Raw genomic sequence first — 15,485 nt, 5'->3', positions numbered from 1 at the left:
AATTTCGACCGCCATGACCAAGATCCTCCCGGAGCCGACCAACACATGCGAAGGAGAAGAAAGCCCCGCCGCCACCTTCATTTCGATGCATGGAGGCTTCACCGGCAATCCCTTAGGCGACGACGATGCAACGATGGGAGGGGAAATGGGCTCTATAGTGGCGGCGGCTAGGATTTCCCTCGTGTCGCCGGTGGAGGGTGACACGGGGGGCTTTGGGCGGTCTACTAGTTGGGCTTCTAGCTCGGGATAGATACTTTACAACCAAAATGTGAAATGGCGTGAAATGGAGGGTGTAGTACGGGAGTAGTGATCAAGTTCAGATTTTACAATAACAACACAAAAGCACGACAAAAAAAAACTTGCTCATATCTATAAGAAATATCATGAATTTGGTTTAAGTTTAAACTAAATCACGACACTTATTATGAATAGAAGGAAGTGAAACAAAAGTTAGAAGAGCTCTGATCTGAAACCTAGACCAGCTCCATAAAATGGGAGAAAACCACAAGCATCACCTACTTCGGCTAGACGCATGATCCTGCCACTTGCTTGTACTTGCCTGATTGCGCTACCAGATTCGATACTTGCCTAGTCATGCGTCGGGTATTATTCGCATCCGTGAGTAATTGTGAAAGGCTAGCCATAGAAAAAACAAACAGTGAAAGGCAGCTGGAAGAAAAAACAAACAGTGAAAGGCAGCTGGAAGAAAAAACAAACAGTGAAAGGCGGGGACATGAGCGTGTGGCGATAGAAACGTGAAGATGCTTGACTTGACGTATTGAAGCTCTCCTGCTGCACGGTCCACACCCCTGCCTATGAAACTCTCACACCATCAGTGCGAACAACACCATCGAACTATAGCTCAGCCCTCTCCTCTGCTTCTTGCTCCCTCTGCGCTCCGGGACGATCATATCCTCAAGATTGTGCCATGGGGGATCTGCACGAATCGATCCCGGAAGGCGTCGTCTCCCTGCCCGTCATCGACCTCTCCCTCGACCGCGACCAGGTCAGCCGCGCCATCCTCGACGCCGGCACGAACATCGGCTTCTTCCAGGCAAGTCCAAACATCCTCGCTTGCATCGTATATCATGGCTTTGTCATGATTGTTTTACCCGCCACGGCGCCACGCTATCAGAAGGTTTAAGCGTCAAATGAATAAGTTGAGCAGGTGATCAACCACGGCGTGACCGAGCAGGCGATGCGGGACATGGAGGCGGCGTGCCGCGAGTTCTTTGCCCTGCCGGCGGAGGACAAGGCGGCGTTCTACTCGCAGGACAACAAGAAGACCAACCGGTACTTCTCCGGCAGCACCTACCAGACTGGCGGCAACAAGTACTGGATGGATTGCCTCCGCCTCGGCTGCTCCATCCCCGTCGGCGACAGCAAGAACAACTGGCCAGACAAGCCCCAAAACCTCCGGTAAACTACACCACGCTCCACTCCACAATTTTAGTTTCTTCAGTTTCTGACGAATTGTAAAATCCCCCGTGTCTGACGGGCCTACAGAGAGCTATCTTTCTTTCTTTCTTTAATTTTTCACGGCACGACAGAGGATGGAACGATCTTAATTATTTTTTTAGATAAAAAGGGGTGAAACCCCCAAGTTCCATTAAAATGCAACCAAATGTTACAAGGATCCAGCGAGCTGTGAACTCAACAGTTAAGGCATAGTCTTACAAACTAAAAAAGGAAAACTGGGTGGCACCAACTGGAGATAGCCACATGAGCATTACATAACTGGGGTACCAAAAGACAAACACCATTAACACTAACTTCTCACAGGCTATCTCCTAGCGCCAGCATGGAACGGCTCTCGCGGCTGAACGATCTTAATTTGTCAATGGAGTTACGATTTTGGCACTGTTTTTCTTTTGTTGTTGTTGAAAGGATACGATTTTGGCACTCTTAATGTCCACTCGTTGATTTTGAAGAACCAGAGAGAGAGCAAATATCTGAGAACCATATGGTTTGGCGTTGACTCTGTAGCTACTTGAATTCCAGGGGGGTCATCGAGACGTTCACCGTTCTCACAAGAGACATGGGCATGGAGCTGCTGCGGCTACTCTGCGACGGCATGGGGCTCCGGCCCGACTACTTCGACGGCAACCTCGGCGGCGCCGACGTGATCGTCACTCTCAACCACTACCCTGCATGCCCGGACCCGAGCACCATGATTGGCCTGCCGCCCCACTGCGACCGCAACCTCCTCAGCCTCCTCCTCCCAAGCACCGTCCCCGGCCTCCAGTTCTCCCACAACGGCCAATGGATCGACGTCCAGCCCTTGCCCAACGCCTTCATCGTCAACTTTGGCCTCCCGCTCGAGGTAACTAATCTACCGTTTAGATCCAACTGGTTGCCCTATATTGTTCACGAGCTCCACCCACGAGGCTGATTGATTGGTATGTCTGTCGTTGCAGGTCGTTACCAACGGAATGCTCAAGAGCATAGAGCACCGTGTGGTGACCAACACGACGATGGCGCGCACATCGGTGGGGACCTTCATCACGCCGACCAAAGACTGCCTCATCACCCCCGCCGAGGAGTTCCTGGGTGAGGAGAACCCGCCGCGCTACCACGCCGTCACTTACGGCGACTTCAACCGCATCCACAGCATTGCCAAACATGGGTTATCCAGCGTCAAAACCACCGACCTCAAGAAAATTGAGGAATCACTGCGCACAGAGACATAGGCAAAACAAGGATGCCGACTGCCCATTTTGATTCAAAATTATCCCCATTCAATTTCCAAGTTTTGTGTGATGACTTGACGCAATAACAAACCAGAATAAGGGATGTATTAAAATATGTCAGTCATGTGATAGCTGGCTTATTTTGATTTGTGAACTGTTATCATTATATAAAAATTAATTACACCGTAGGGGATTTTCCTAGGGTAAAGACATATGGATTTTGAAATAAACACAGATTTCAATTTAGTTAGGATAGAGAAATTTACTCCCTCCGTTCAACAATCATTTGTCATGGTTTTATTTAAAGTTTGAACTAGTACCACTCCAAGAATTATGGAACGGAGGGGGTAACATATTACAGATGGCGGCCATGTTTCAAGAGCATCTTTGGTACCTAACTGCATACATAGGGTTCACCTTTCATGAAAGTATTACATGACTATGGTTATTTGAGTGACCCTAAAAGGATTCTCCTTGCATACTTGTGTAAGAAATGTAAGCACAATGATGATATTCCTTCAAGGTTTTGGATAGACTCTCAATAAAAACGCAGACGATAAGCTCAGCTCATATATGTGTCACCTAAATACCTGAAGCTGGCATAGGTTCTCCACGCCTTGTTCCCAGCTGGGGTTAAGATCGCGGTGGGCACAGGACAGCAGATTCTCTTCTGGGAAGACCCCTGGGTTGACGGCCTCTCCTTGGCCACCATTGCACCAGCAGTCGTCAAGCTTGTTCGCCCAGGCCCAGCTCGCCGTCGGACTGTCCAGGAGGGGCTGGACGGTAATGCCTGGATACGTGATGTCGTCGGCCAACTGACTGTCGATGCGGTCGTCCAATGCAAGACGTGCAGGTTCAGGATGACACGCCGGATTCCTTCTCTTGGAAGTTCTCGGCATCCAGGGCTTATCACACTAGGCCAACATATTTGGCTTGTTTCGCCGGCCGTACATCTATGCCTGTGGCGAAGGAAATTTGGGAGTCCTTCTTCGGCTGGCTCGCTGTCAACAAGCGCTGCTGGACGTCCGATCGCTTACAGCGCCGTGGTCTCCCGAACCCTGGGCTCTACCCCTTGTGCCATGCCGTTGCGGAGGACCTTGATCACCTCCTCCTGCAGTGCCCCTTCGCGCGCGTGGTGTGGTTCAACTTGTTGCGGCCACTTCGTCTAGAATACCATCTACCGCATGTCGGCGCTACCCTGGCTACCTGGTGGCCGTCCACTTCTGCTGCAATCCCCACCAAGTCTCGGCGATCGTTCAACTCCCTCTGCCTCCTTACCATGAGGGCTCTCTGGACGGAGCGCAATGCTCGTGTGTTCGACGACAAGGCCCGTCTTTCGTCCGACCTGAGTTCCCTAGTTCGCAGCGAGTGGCATGAGTGGGTGAGGTGTAGAATCAGAGGTAGAATGCCGGGAGAGTGATAGGTTAACTCTATCCCCAAACCTGTGCTTCTTTCTCTTTCACTTAATACAATGATTCGCAGATCTCCTGCGAGTTCTTGAAAAAAAGATAGATGCAAATATTTCACACTCGACCTCCTCCAAAAAATGAAGGTTATAAGTTCACCTCCTCCAAACATGAGCACACTGCCATAGCCAACATGTGGTGGCCCTATCTGTAGAAAATAGAGGATGAAAGAAGCAACTGCGCACTGAAAATAACCTGCAAATGTGAGAAACTTCTGTTATTAAGAATGATATTATTTCTAAACAACTTTTTCGAAAAGGAGGTTCAAAACACCCGGTCTCTACATCAAAATGATGGAAACAACCTCTTTTATCATGTTAATAAACAAAACCTAACAAAATGAAGGTGATAAGTTCAGCCTATCATGAAAATTTCACACGACTAAGAATGTGTAGGTGATCCTAAAGGTTTCACCTTGCATACTTGTGTAACTAATAATGTAAGCACATCGCAAATATTCAATAAAAACGAAGGTTGTAAGTTCAGCTCATATATATGTATTACCTGACAAGTGCCTAATACATGAAGAAAATTGCACATAACTTCACTTATTATAGCGGATTTGTTTAGAATCACAACAATGCTTTTGTTTTTTCACATATCACCATGTGTTGCCGCAATTACTTGTGCAAAAAGACAAAGCACATGTTAACGGTCTCTTAGTGCCATTTATGACATGTTGGGTCCATTATCAGCCTCTTATCTCCTCCCACTATTGCTCTCTCTCACCGAATGCTTCTCTATCCTCCCAGACCTATGAACAGCATCGTCGTCGAGTCGAGGTGCCACCACAGGAAGCCTCCCCTGGTCAAGCCACCATGCCTAGAAGATATATTTTTTTCAACCTGGGATCACTCCCCTTTGCATTAATTTCTCAACGGAAATACAAGGTTCTTGTTTTTGATGCGACAACAATTAAAAAGGAAACAAGAAAAGGGAATGAACATGAAGTTTTTTGGTAGGAAAACCCACTGTATGGCCTCGGCATCGAAAGCTACACAGCGGGGCAAAAATCCAACCCCTAGCTACAGAAGGGTTCGAAACACACAACATGAGAGGAAGTTCATTACTGTTAAGGCAATATGATGGTTGTATTACCAGTGGGCCAAAGGCCACAATATATAGTACATGTACAGGTGCACATAAGCAGAAAGCCCCCTAACATATGGGGAAACTACAATATACATATATATACATCTAACACCCCCCCTCAAACTCATGGTGGATCCACAACACTGAGTTTGGAGAGTAAGAAATCATGCTGCGCTCGAGTCTGTACCTTCGTAAAGAAATCCGCCAACTGCAAATCTGAAGGCACATAATGAACCGCAACAACATCATCATGTACCTGAGCACGTGTGTAAAAAGCATCAACACCAATATGCTTGGTCAGCTCATGCTTGACCGGATCACGTGCAATACTGATAGCACCTGTACTGTGTCAACACCCGGATTTTTAAGTCCAGATGCCTATTATGCCATTCATCGCAATCCCAGGAATATTGTTTTTGCGAGACATAATAGATTGATATCACAACACATCATTCATTACAACACATAATCGTCTTACAACAAAGGATCACATGATCCAGTCTTAATACAACATAGTGGATCTAGAGATCCTATTACAAAACACATAGCGGAAGTGAAGTAGTAGCGGTCGTGGTCCATCTATTCCACAGGCAACTGTTGACGTCAGGAGTGGTCCTAGTTGTCGTAGACGTCCTGCTGTCCATCTTCCTCGTACTGCTGTTCTCCTTCATAGTCTGGTCATCTGAATAGCCAGGGACACAGCCGTGAGTACTTTAAAGTACTCGCAAACTAATACTAAGGTAAAAGTTATTAACTATAGTAAGGGGGTTCTAAGCTCTAGTTTCATTTGCATAAAGCCAGTTTTATTTCATAAGCACTTTAGTAAACAAAACCTCTTCATTTGCATAACTTACTCAAGTGGGAACATTAGTGTCATTCCCACAACTCAGTTGTGATTCAAAGTCAAAGTCACCTTTCAATTCAAGTCACCATTCACCGTTCATATTTTTAGACAAGTTCTGATGACGGAACAGTATGACCTTTCCAACTGTCCATGACCGCGGACGCGGCTATTCGAATAGGTTAAACTCTGCGGAGGTTGTACACTTGTGCCACAACAATTGCAATAGTTCGTCAGGGGTAACTGGCCCTGATTTATCGTACGCAGTACGCGAACTACCAATCCTAACCTTTCATTTACATACCCTAGTATAGGCACCTCTCCCCATGAGCTTGGCCTCCCGGTGAAAACCAACTGTTAACCCGGGAACTGCACAGGGCTTGGGCCGGACATTCACCTCGTTTCACGTCATTCCTCATCATTTCTTTTGTTGTAGAGGCAGCCTCTAGCCTAACCCCGATGACGCTTTTTTAGAGGGAACCCATACTAAGATACATAAATTTCTAGCTAAGCCTTACCCAGATTCAGGTATTGTGGGGGTACTTGTAAAATTGGAATGGTATCGCATCCAAACCCAACCATCAGTTTTTGTAAAGTTCACCAAGTCATTCGCAGATCATATTCACCTTCAAAATCTTTCAATAGAATGACTCATCATTCCAAGGTTTTCAAAGTCATTTCATTTCACAAGTTCCCAACTAGAGTAGTCACTTTTAATTTAGCACTAGCATCCATGTATGAGGGGTGCTAAGTACTTTGCTTTGCTTCTAGGCTAACCTTGATACTCTTGTACTAATCCAGTACTAACCAAGTGAATCCTAAATCAAAAAGTACTTTGATAAAACAAAAGTAAATAAAGCTTGTAAAGTAAAACTGGGAAATAGGGTCATAAGCATAAAGTAAATGGGGTAATGCCTTGCTCATGGTGAGCTTAGCACTTTGCAAGAGTATTATCTTGCCTTGGTTGGGGAATTGGTCAAAGTGGTCTTCTTCTCCTTGGAAGTAGACCTCCTCCTCCTCCTGGTACTCCTCGGTACTAGCGTCTAAAATACGAATACGGGGTTGTTATCACCAGAATTTGACCGGATCAGAGGTGGGGCCGCGATTACAGATGGGCTTGAAGAATATATATGGAAGAAATACATGAATCGGCCTTGTATACGAAGTTTGGGCTAATTTGCCCGTATATCTGTAACATAGTAGAATATGTGTTGGTTAGATAGAGTTTGGGCTCGTGCCCGGTTGGGATTATTCCCACGTTAGAAAGTCTACGGACTATAAATATGTATCTAGGGTTTATGAAATAAACAACAATCACGTTCACCACAAACCAATCCAGGCGCATCGCCAACTCCCTTGTCTCGAGGGTTTCTTCCGGGTAAGCATCATGCTGCCTAGATCGCATCTTGCGATCTAGGCAGCACACGTTTATTCATCGTTCATGGGCTGCTCGTACTGAAGCCTTTTTGATGGCGAGCAGCGTTGTTATCATAGATGTGTTAGGGTTAGCATTGTTCATCGTATCATATGCTATCGTCGTGCGACCCTTAGACATCTAGCCGCCCTTACACCTATCTTGGGTGTAAGGGCGGCACCCCGCTTGATCATTATTTAGTAGATCCGATCCGTTATGATTGCTCCTTGTTCTTCAAGGATTAGTTTAATATCTGCATGGTTAGGCCTTACAAACGGGTTGAAGGATCCAGTGGCGCGTAGGTTGTAGTTTGCTAGCCCTAGACAGGATGTTCCGAGGATCAACTTCGTGTTGGTTTTTAGGCCTTGTCTAGGGTCGGTTTACTATCACCGTGCGTGGCCGCCAGGCTCAATCACGAGTAGGATGTTCCGATTATGCGGTGAAAGCCCTAAATCGTAGTAGGTCGTTTTAGCTTTGTTTTGATCAAGCAGGACCACCATCTGATCGTACACCTCGTACGGATCATGGGTGGATCGGCTCCTTGAGCCGATTCACGAGACAACCCGAGAGCCGATCGAGGCTCGTATTTAATGTTTACGTGTATGCCATGCAGGAAACTAAGCGAGGCAGATCCAACACCTTCCCGACCGTGTATAGGTCAGGTGGCACGCCCTTGCATCAGCATCGGACGTGCGTGCCGAGTCTTTGCGGGCCGTCGCTCGGAGGGACCAGGGCCAGCCGCAGTCTCGGGAGCCTCCCGGCTCTACCGTGTTGCCCGTCGCAGCTCGCCGGTGGGTTTTGACCGCAACACATTCTGGCACGCCCGGTGGGACAATCTTCGACATCAACCGCATCGCCATCTACATCTGAGATGGCGGAAGGCACTCCAGTCAAGTACGAGGATCTGACCGAGGAGCTCAAGAAGAAGCATGACGAGGTCAAAGCGATCCTCGAAGCCGATCTCATCGGCTCTTTCCAGAGAACCCGCTCACACGGCATCAGGTGGAAGGGGTTCTCGCCTGAAGGCGCACTCGATGGGATGGACCTGTCCGCCCCGTCAGAAGAACGCACCAGGTCTCTGCGTCAGGAGATTAACTTCATGGTAGCTCATTCGCTGCACCGCCATTCTGAGAGCCTGGTGAACACTTTGGAGCGTGTCGCTCTGCGCGTGATCCAGAAATCATGAGCCGTCGGTATTCTCCGTCGGGACCAGCTCCGGGGGACTCACCAAGGAGAGATGCCACTCCGGTCCCGTCCACCGCCGCCGTTCGCGTTGGCAGCACCAGAAGTGCCGAGTTCATCGGCATACGTCGTCTACAAGATCGGTGGTGACCCTAGTGACTACCAATTCTTGCATGAGGCGCCTAAGGAGATCCCTCACGGATACACGTGCACATACGTGCCAGACTGCAGTAACTGGGCACTCTCGAACCAGGCTGCAGCAGCAGGGACTTCTGGAACAGCAGGAGGAACAGATCTTGAGAAGCAGACGTGGCTAGCTAGGTATGCCACTCCGACAAACCTCCAGAGCTCAGCTCCTGCAGTTGGCTCAGAGCTGGAAAAGCAAGCATGGCTGGCTAAGTATGCCACCCCGGCGAATCTTCAGAGTTCGATTCCTACAGCCAGCACCGCGGATCAGATTAGTACCATCCTAAAAGACCAGTTCGGCATGGTGCCGAAAAGGAGAACAATCGGCTATTCCAAGCCGTACCCCAACGAGTACGAGTTGATCCTGCTACCACCCAAATATCGGCTCCCTGATTTCTCCAAGTTTAATGGATCAGATGGTTCCAGTTCTATCGAGCATGTGAGCCGATATTTGGCACAGCTGGGCACGATCTCAGCGTCAGATGAGCTGCGTGTGAGGTTCTTCGCACAGTCCCTCACAGGATCGGCTTTCGGGTGGTACACTTCACTGCCACCAGATTCAATCCGGACTTGGAAGCAGTTGGAAGAGCAGTTCCACATGCAGTATCACTCAGAGGCTTCCGAGGCTGGCATTGCCGATCTAGCACAGGTACGACAGAAGCGCGGAGAAACAGTGTCAGAATATGTCCATCGCTTCAGGACCGTTAGGAACCGATGCTATTCGGCTCATGTGACTGAAAAAGAAGCAGTCGAGTTGGCGGTGGTGGGTCTCGCATCACCGATCAAGGACGTGGCCTCCCAAGCAGACTACCCTTCACTGGCGCACATGGTGCAGAAGCTCTCAGCATATGAACAGCGCCACCCAGATGTTTACCAGGACAAATTCAAGCGGGTGGTGACTGTGGTTGAGGCAGACGAAGATGAAGGCTCTGCGGGAGATCGAGAGGTAGCAGTGGCTGAATGGACTCGGGGGGCAAGCCCCGTGTCCTGTAAGTGGGTTAAGCCGCAAGGTCCTCCAAGAGGGTTTGACTTCGATGTCACCAAGGCTGAGCAAATTTTCGACCTCTTACTTAAGGAGAAGCAGCTAAAGGTACCCGAAGGCCACAAGATCCCCACGGCTCAGGAGTTGAACGGAAAGCCATACTGCAAGTGGCATAACACGTTCACCCATGCCACCAACGACTGCAGGGTGTGGCGTCAGCAGGTCCAAATGGCGATAGAACAAGGGCGTCTAATTTTCAGCCAGTACGCCATGAAGGTCGACACACACCCCTTCCCCGCCGTTAACACGGTGGAGTACACTTACCATGGAGGGTGCCAGCTAGGATTCTCGTGCAATATCAACATGGTAGGACCTGGGCAACACTCTGGTAAGGACGGAGACGAGGGCAGCTGCTCTCATAGCAAGGACACAGAGGAAGCCGTTCCACGCGATCGGCTCCGTCACGATGGCAAGCGCTACATCACAGAGGGACAAGTGAGGAACGTGAGATATCAGCGACCTCTCTCTGATCACCTCCTCAACAAGTATGTGAGTCAATATGACCAACGCCGACGATACAACGATGATGATGAAAGAGATCGTCTGGCTAGGGATGCCAGGAGACATCGTCGGCATGATCGCGACGAGAAAAGATATGAGCGCCACGCCAAGGAAAAGTCGAGAGAGCAAGACGACGTGGATAGGCACTGGGACTGTCCCTTCTACAGACACTGCCGGGATTCGGGAATGAGCCGATTGCCTACAATCGGCAACCGCCAGAATGTAGACAAAGAAGAAGGATGCGGCTAGCGTGTCCGTGTTCAAACGTCTAGGGCCTCTCCCGCCTCGGAACAAGCACGCCGAGTCCTCTCGGGAGAAGATCTCGAGGAACTCGGAGGACGATGATGAAGAAGATAAGTATCATCGGCCAAGGTGGTGCCCCGATGGACTCAGCCGTTCCCAAAAGCGTAGGGTTCAGCGACTACGTGGTTTGGAGGAAGCCGAAAGGTTATACCTGCACACGTTGAGGAAGGCGCGGCCCGATCCGGCCGCTAAAATTCAGCGAACCCCGGACGAAGAAGGTCGGCCACAAAGGAAAGAGTGGCGCCCGTGACGAAGAAAGCCGATGATGAAACATCGGCTGGCACAAACATGGTGTTCATCCTTCCGACGGAGTTTAGTGCTCCAGGATTAGACGAGGCACCTGTGGCACAACTTGACTGTGGCCCACGGCCAGTTATCTTTGAGAAGCCACGAGAAAGAAGCTACAGACACCTGAAGGCCTTGTACTTGCGAGGCTATATCAACGGGCAGCCTGTCAACAAGATGTTGGTGGACAGTCAACATTATTCCATACTCCATGCTACGTCGGTTAGGACGCTCTAGCTCGGATCTGATCAAGACCAATGTGACACTGAGCGATTTCAACGGCCAAGCATCTGACGCACAAGGTGTTCTGAACGTGGATCTGACCGTAGGAAGAAAAACCATCCCTACGACGTTCTTCATTGTCGATAGCAAGAGCACCTATGCTGTCCTGCTAGGAAGAGATTGGATCCACGCCAACTGTTGCATTCCATCCACAATGCACCAATGCCTAATACAGTGGGATGGAGATGAAGTAGAAGTCGTCCACGCAGATGATTCAGCCGAGATTTCAACGGCTGGCATGAACGTTTGGGAATCATCAGGCCAAGAGCCACTCTCAGGCATCAATTTGGACGACTGCGAGCGCATCAACGTGACAAAGGACGGGGTTAGGCTGGTTTTATCCACCGCCCTGACCGTGTAACAAGAGCAACATCTATGGACAAACGTGGCGATGCCGATCCATGTGATCGGCCCCAAGGATATATGGAGGAACATTGCAAAACCTTCATTGAGCAATTCAATCAACATGGAGGCCGATTCCAGCAATCGGCCAAAATTATCCTCACCATGCCTTCTGCCTGGGTTCAACGTCGATCTAATGGGCAATGGGTTTACGTCGGCTAATGAGCTGGAAGAAGTCAACACTGGTCCTAACAGAGCCGACGTTCACATATAGTGCCTTGGCGAACCACAGAGCCGATATCAGCAGTTACCTGGCAGAATCGGCTCGGGGGGCACCTAATCAGATAAACATGTGTGATACATGTGCAGTGAAATACTGGGGGCCGATAGAAAAATCGGCCAGTAAAAAAAATTCTCATGATATACAGCCGATGCGCGGACATCGACTTTAGAACTAAGGAACAAAGCCGATGCACGGCCTTAGACCAGAACAGTGAGAGCTTCCTCAGCGGCGATGGGCCGATTTGGTGCCGGAACCCTTTGTCAGTTAAAAAAAAAATCGGCTTTCAACGGAGGAAGAGGCAATCGGCTCTGGTGTTTCTGCGGGTGGTTTGGCCAAGTTGAGCCGAGGAGAGGATGGAGCTGCCCTGCCCTTTGAGGAGATTGGCTGTCTCAAGATTTCCTGAATTCGAGGCTCTTCGACTGAACTGTGTGTCCTCGCCGCCGCTCTCGCCTTGACTGAGGATCGGGGGGCAACTGTCCCGGTAGATACTCTGTTCTTAAGAAGCCGATTGGGATTTCATCGGCTGGCCCTCCATCATAATTTTCTTCAATGGTGGTGAGTTCTTGCAGAAGAGGATCACTGGAGCTGGTAGGAGGAATTTTAAGAGGGATCCATCATCACCAATAGGGAGTTGGCTCTGGGTCATCTGGTTGCTGCAAAAGAACAGAGCAGGGTTATAAAGTATCAACTGAGGAGATTTGCGAGCAGGTGACATCTGTTCTACCGAAGTATCGGCCTCAACGTCAAGTCGTTTCAGCAGCGTTTCTAGGACTCTCTTGAAGACATTGGTCTTCCACATTGTCCACCAGAGCTCAAAGTCATTATGAGGGACTGATGCGTTGACATCAGCTTATTGAGCATTGACCAAGTTTACGGTCACTCCTTAGTCGAGGAGATGAAGGGCGGATTATGAGGGACCGATGCGTTGCCATCGGCTCATTGAGCATTGGCTAAGTGACGATCGGCAAAATTAGCATGAAGGAAATCGGCAAAATCAAATTGGGGAAATTCTTCATTGATAAATGAGATTTCTTACATAAAGAGCTGATTTCTCTCAAAAGGAGGTACTAAGGGGATACATTGCCCCCATCTACTACTACTGATCCTATGCTAAGGGTCCTATCTACGGGCCGTTGCTGCCCTCGTCGTCGCCGTCGTCGCCGCTGTCGGCGCTGCTCCCGGCGGGCTCGTCGTCGCTGCTGTAGCGGCCACCGGCAGGACCCTCGTTGTCCTCGTCCTCCTCGTTGTCGTCGTCGTCGTCGCTGTCGAAGTCGCTGAGATTCCCCGGCCAGGGGCAGAAGCGCTTGGCCGGCGGTTCGTCGGAGGAGGTGTCGTCCTCCTCCTCCTCCTCCTCCTCCTCGGAGAAGGTGAAGTCATCACAGGAGAAGCGATCGTCATCGCTCTCCTCCTCCGTCTCCCCGTCGGTGAGGAAGCGGAGGTCACTTTCCTCGTCGGCCGAGGACTTGTCGTCCTCTGACCAGATGGAGAAGTCGTGACTGGGCTCATCCCCGGCTTCGATGGCGCGGCGGATGTTGGCCGCGTGGGCCTCCTCCGGGTCCCACTCCGGCGTCGGCTCGCGGGAGGAGGAGGATTCGATGGAAAGACCCGATGAGGCGGAGGAAGAAGAAGACATGGTGGCGCAGGAGGGCTTTTGGAGTGCTAATGCGAAGAGGATGAAGAAGCAAACTGTTTGGAACGGTTAAATAAAAGGGGATATAGTGGAGATTCAATGCCACAGCGAGCTTCCGAGGAAGTGGTGCCCAACAAAAAAAAATTGCCGATGTCACGCGGAGAAGTGGAGGAGGCAAGGCATCATGATGAAGGATACTGCGGCGGTTCTGCTCTGCCACGACATGACCCGACGAAGGAAAAATAGAGTGATTTTGGAATTGTCATTTCCAAAACCAGGGGGCATGTGTTATCACCAGAATTTGACCGGATCAGAGGTGGGGCCGCGATTACAGATGGGCTTGAAGAATATATATGGAAGAAATACATGAATCGGCCTTGTATACGAAGTTTGGGCTAGTTTGCCCGTATATCTGTAACATAGTAGAATATGTGTTGGTTAGATAGAGTTTGGGCTCGTGCCCGGTTGGGATTATTCCCACGTTAGAAAGTCTACGGACTATAAATATGTATCTAGGGTTTATGAAATAAACAACAATCACGTTCACCACAAACCAATCCAGGTGCATCGCCAACTCCCTTGTCTCGAGGGTTTCTTCCGGGTAAGCATCATGCTGCCTAGATCGCATCTTGCAATCTAGGCAGCACACGTTTATTCATCGTTCGTGCGCTGCTCGTACTGAAGCCTTTTTGATGGCGAGCAGCGTAGTTATCATAGATGTGTTTGGGTTAGCATTGTTCATCGTATCATATGCTATCGTCGTGCGACCCTTAGACATCTAGCCGCCCTTACACCTATCTTGGGTGTAAGGGCGGCACCCCGCTTGATCATTATTTAGTAGATCCGATCCGTTATGATTGCTCCTTGTTCTTCAAGGATTAGTTTAATATCTGCATGGTTAGGCCTTACAAACGGGTTGAAGGATCCAGTGGCGCGTAGGGTGTAGTTTGGTAGCCCTAGACAGGATGTTCCGAGGATCAACTTTGTGTTGGTTTTTAGGCCTTGTCTAGGGTCGGTTTACTATCACCGTGCGTGGCCGCCAGGCTCAATCACGAGTAGGATGTTCCGATTATGCGGTGAAAGCCCTAAATCGTAGTAGGTCGTTTTAGCTTTGTTTTGATCAAGCAGGACCACCATCTGATCGTACACCTCGTACGGATCATGGGTGGATCGGCTCCTTGAGCCGATTCACAGGACAACCTGAGAGCCGATCGAGGCTCGTATTTAATGTTTACGTGTATGCCATGCAGGAAACTAAGCGAGGCAGATCCAACACCTTCCTGACCAGGTATAGGTCAGGTGGCACGCCCTTGCATCAGCATCAGACGTGCGTGCCGAGTCTTTGCGGGCCGTCGCTCGGAGGGACCAGGGCCAGCCGCAGTCCTGGGAGCCTCCCGGCTCTACTGTGTTGCCCGTCGCTGCTCGCCTGTGGTTTCTGACCGCAACAGGGGTATACAATCATCATACCAAACTTACATACTAAACTAAGCACACACAAGATTTACACAACTTAAACTATCATCACACATTACTGTTAAGTGGGTGGATGTGTTTCTTATTTAAGAAAAATAATTTCCTCTCATACTAATTAGGGTGTTACTTTTAATTTCTTAGAGAATTAATTTCCTCTCATTATCTTATTACAATTTAATTTCCTTCATGATAGATATATGACCTAGGTTGACCAAAGTCAACCTCTTCATACTTATCATTTGAGAAAATGATTTAAATGAGGTTCCATACCTCATGCAATTTAATACTAACATGGGAGTGACTTAATGTCACCAAATAACTCACTATGAGATTATATAGACTAGGTCACTACGTCATGTTGAATTACTTGAGAACAAGATTTAAATGAGAGGGATACCTCTCATATGATTTAACCATAGTTGTAACTAAGTTAAAAACTACTATTGAGGTGATTTAATATCATCAACAATTCA

At 49.0% G+C, this 15,485-nt stretch overlaps 1 protein-coding gene across 1 annotated transcript; it reads left to right on the top strand.

Moving 5' to 3' along the window:
* The first annotated feature begins 928 nt into the window (after positions 1-928).
* On the top strand, positions 929-2,732 carry LOC124656367 (2'-deoxymugineic-acid 2'-dioxygenase-like). The gene is made up of 4 exons (XM_047195125.1): positions 929-1,058; positions 1,161-1,419; positions 2,002-2,323; positions 2,418-2,732. The coding sequence occupies exons 1-4, from the start codon at positions 929-931 to the stop codon at positions 2,688-2,690; spliced, it is 984 nt and encodes a 327-aa protein (XP_047051081.1). The 3' UTR covers positions 2,691-2,732.
* The last annotated feature ends 12,753 nt before the right edge of the window (positions 2,733-15,485 follow it).

This window comes from Lolium rigidum, chromosome 5 (assembly GCF_022539505.1).
Source record: "Lolium rigidum isolate FL_2022 chromosome 5, APGP_CSIRO_Lrig_0.1, whole genome shotgun sequence".
Classification (NCBI taxonomy): domain Eukaryota; kingdom Viridiplantae; phylum Streptophyta; class Magnoliopsida; order Poales; family Poaceae; genus Lolium; species Lolium rigidum.
Note: the sequence above shows the minus strand (reverse complement) of the source record. Positions and strands in the feature narration are given on the sequence as shown.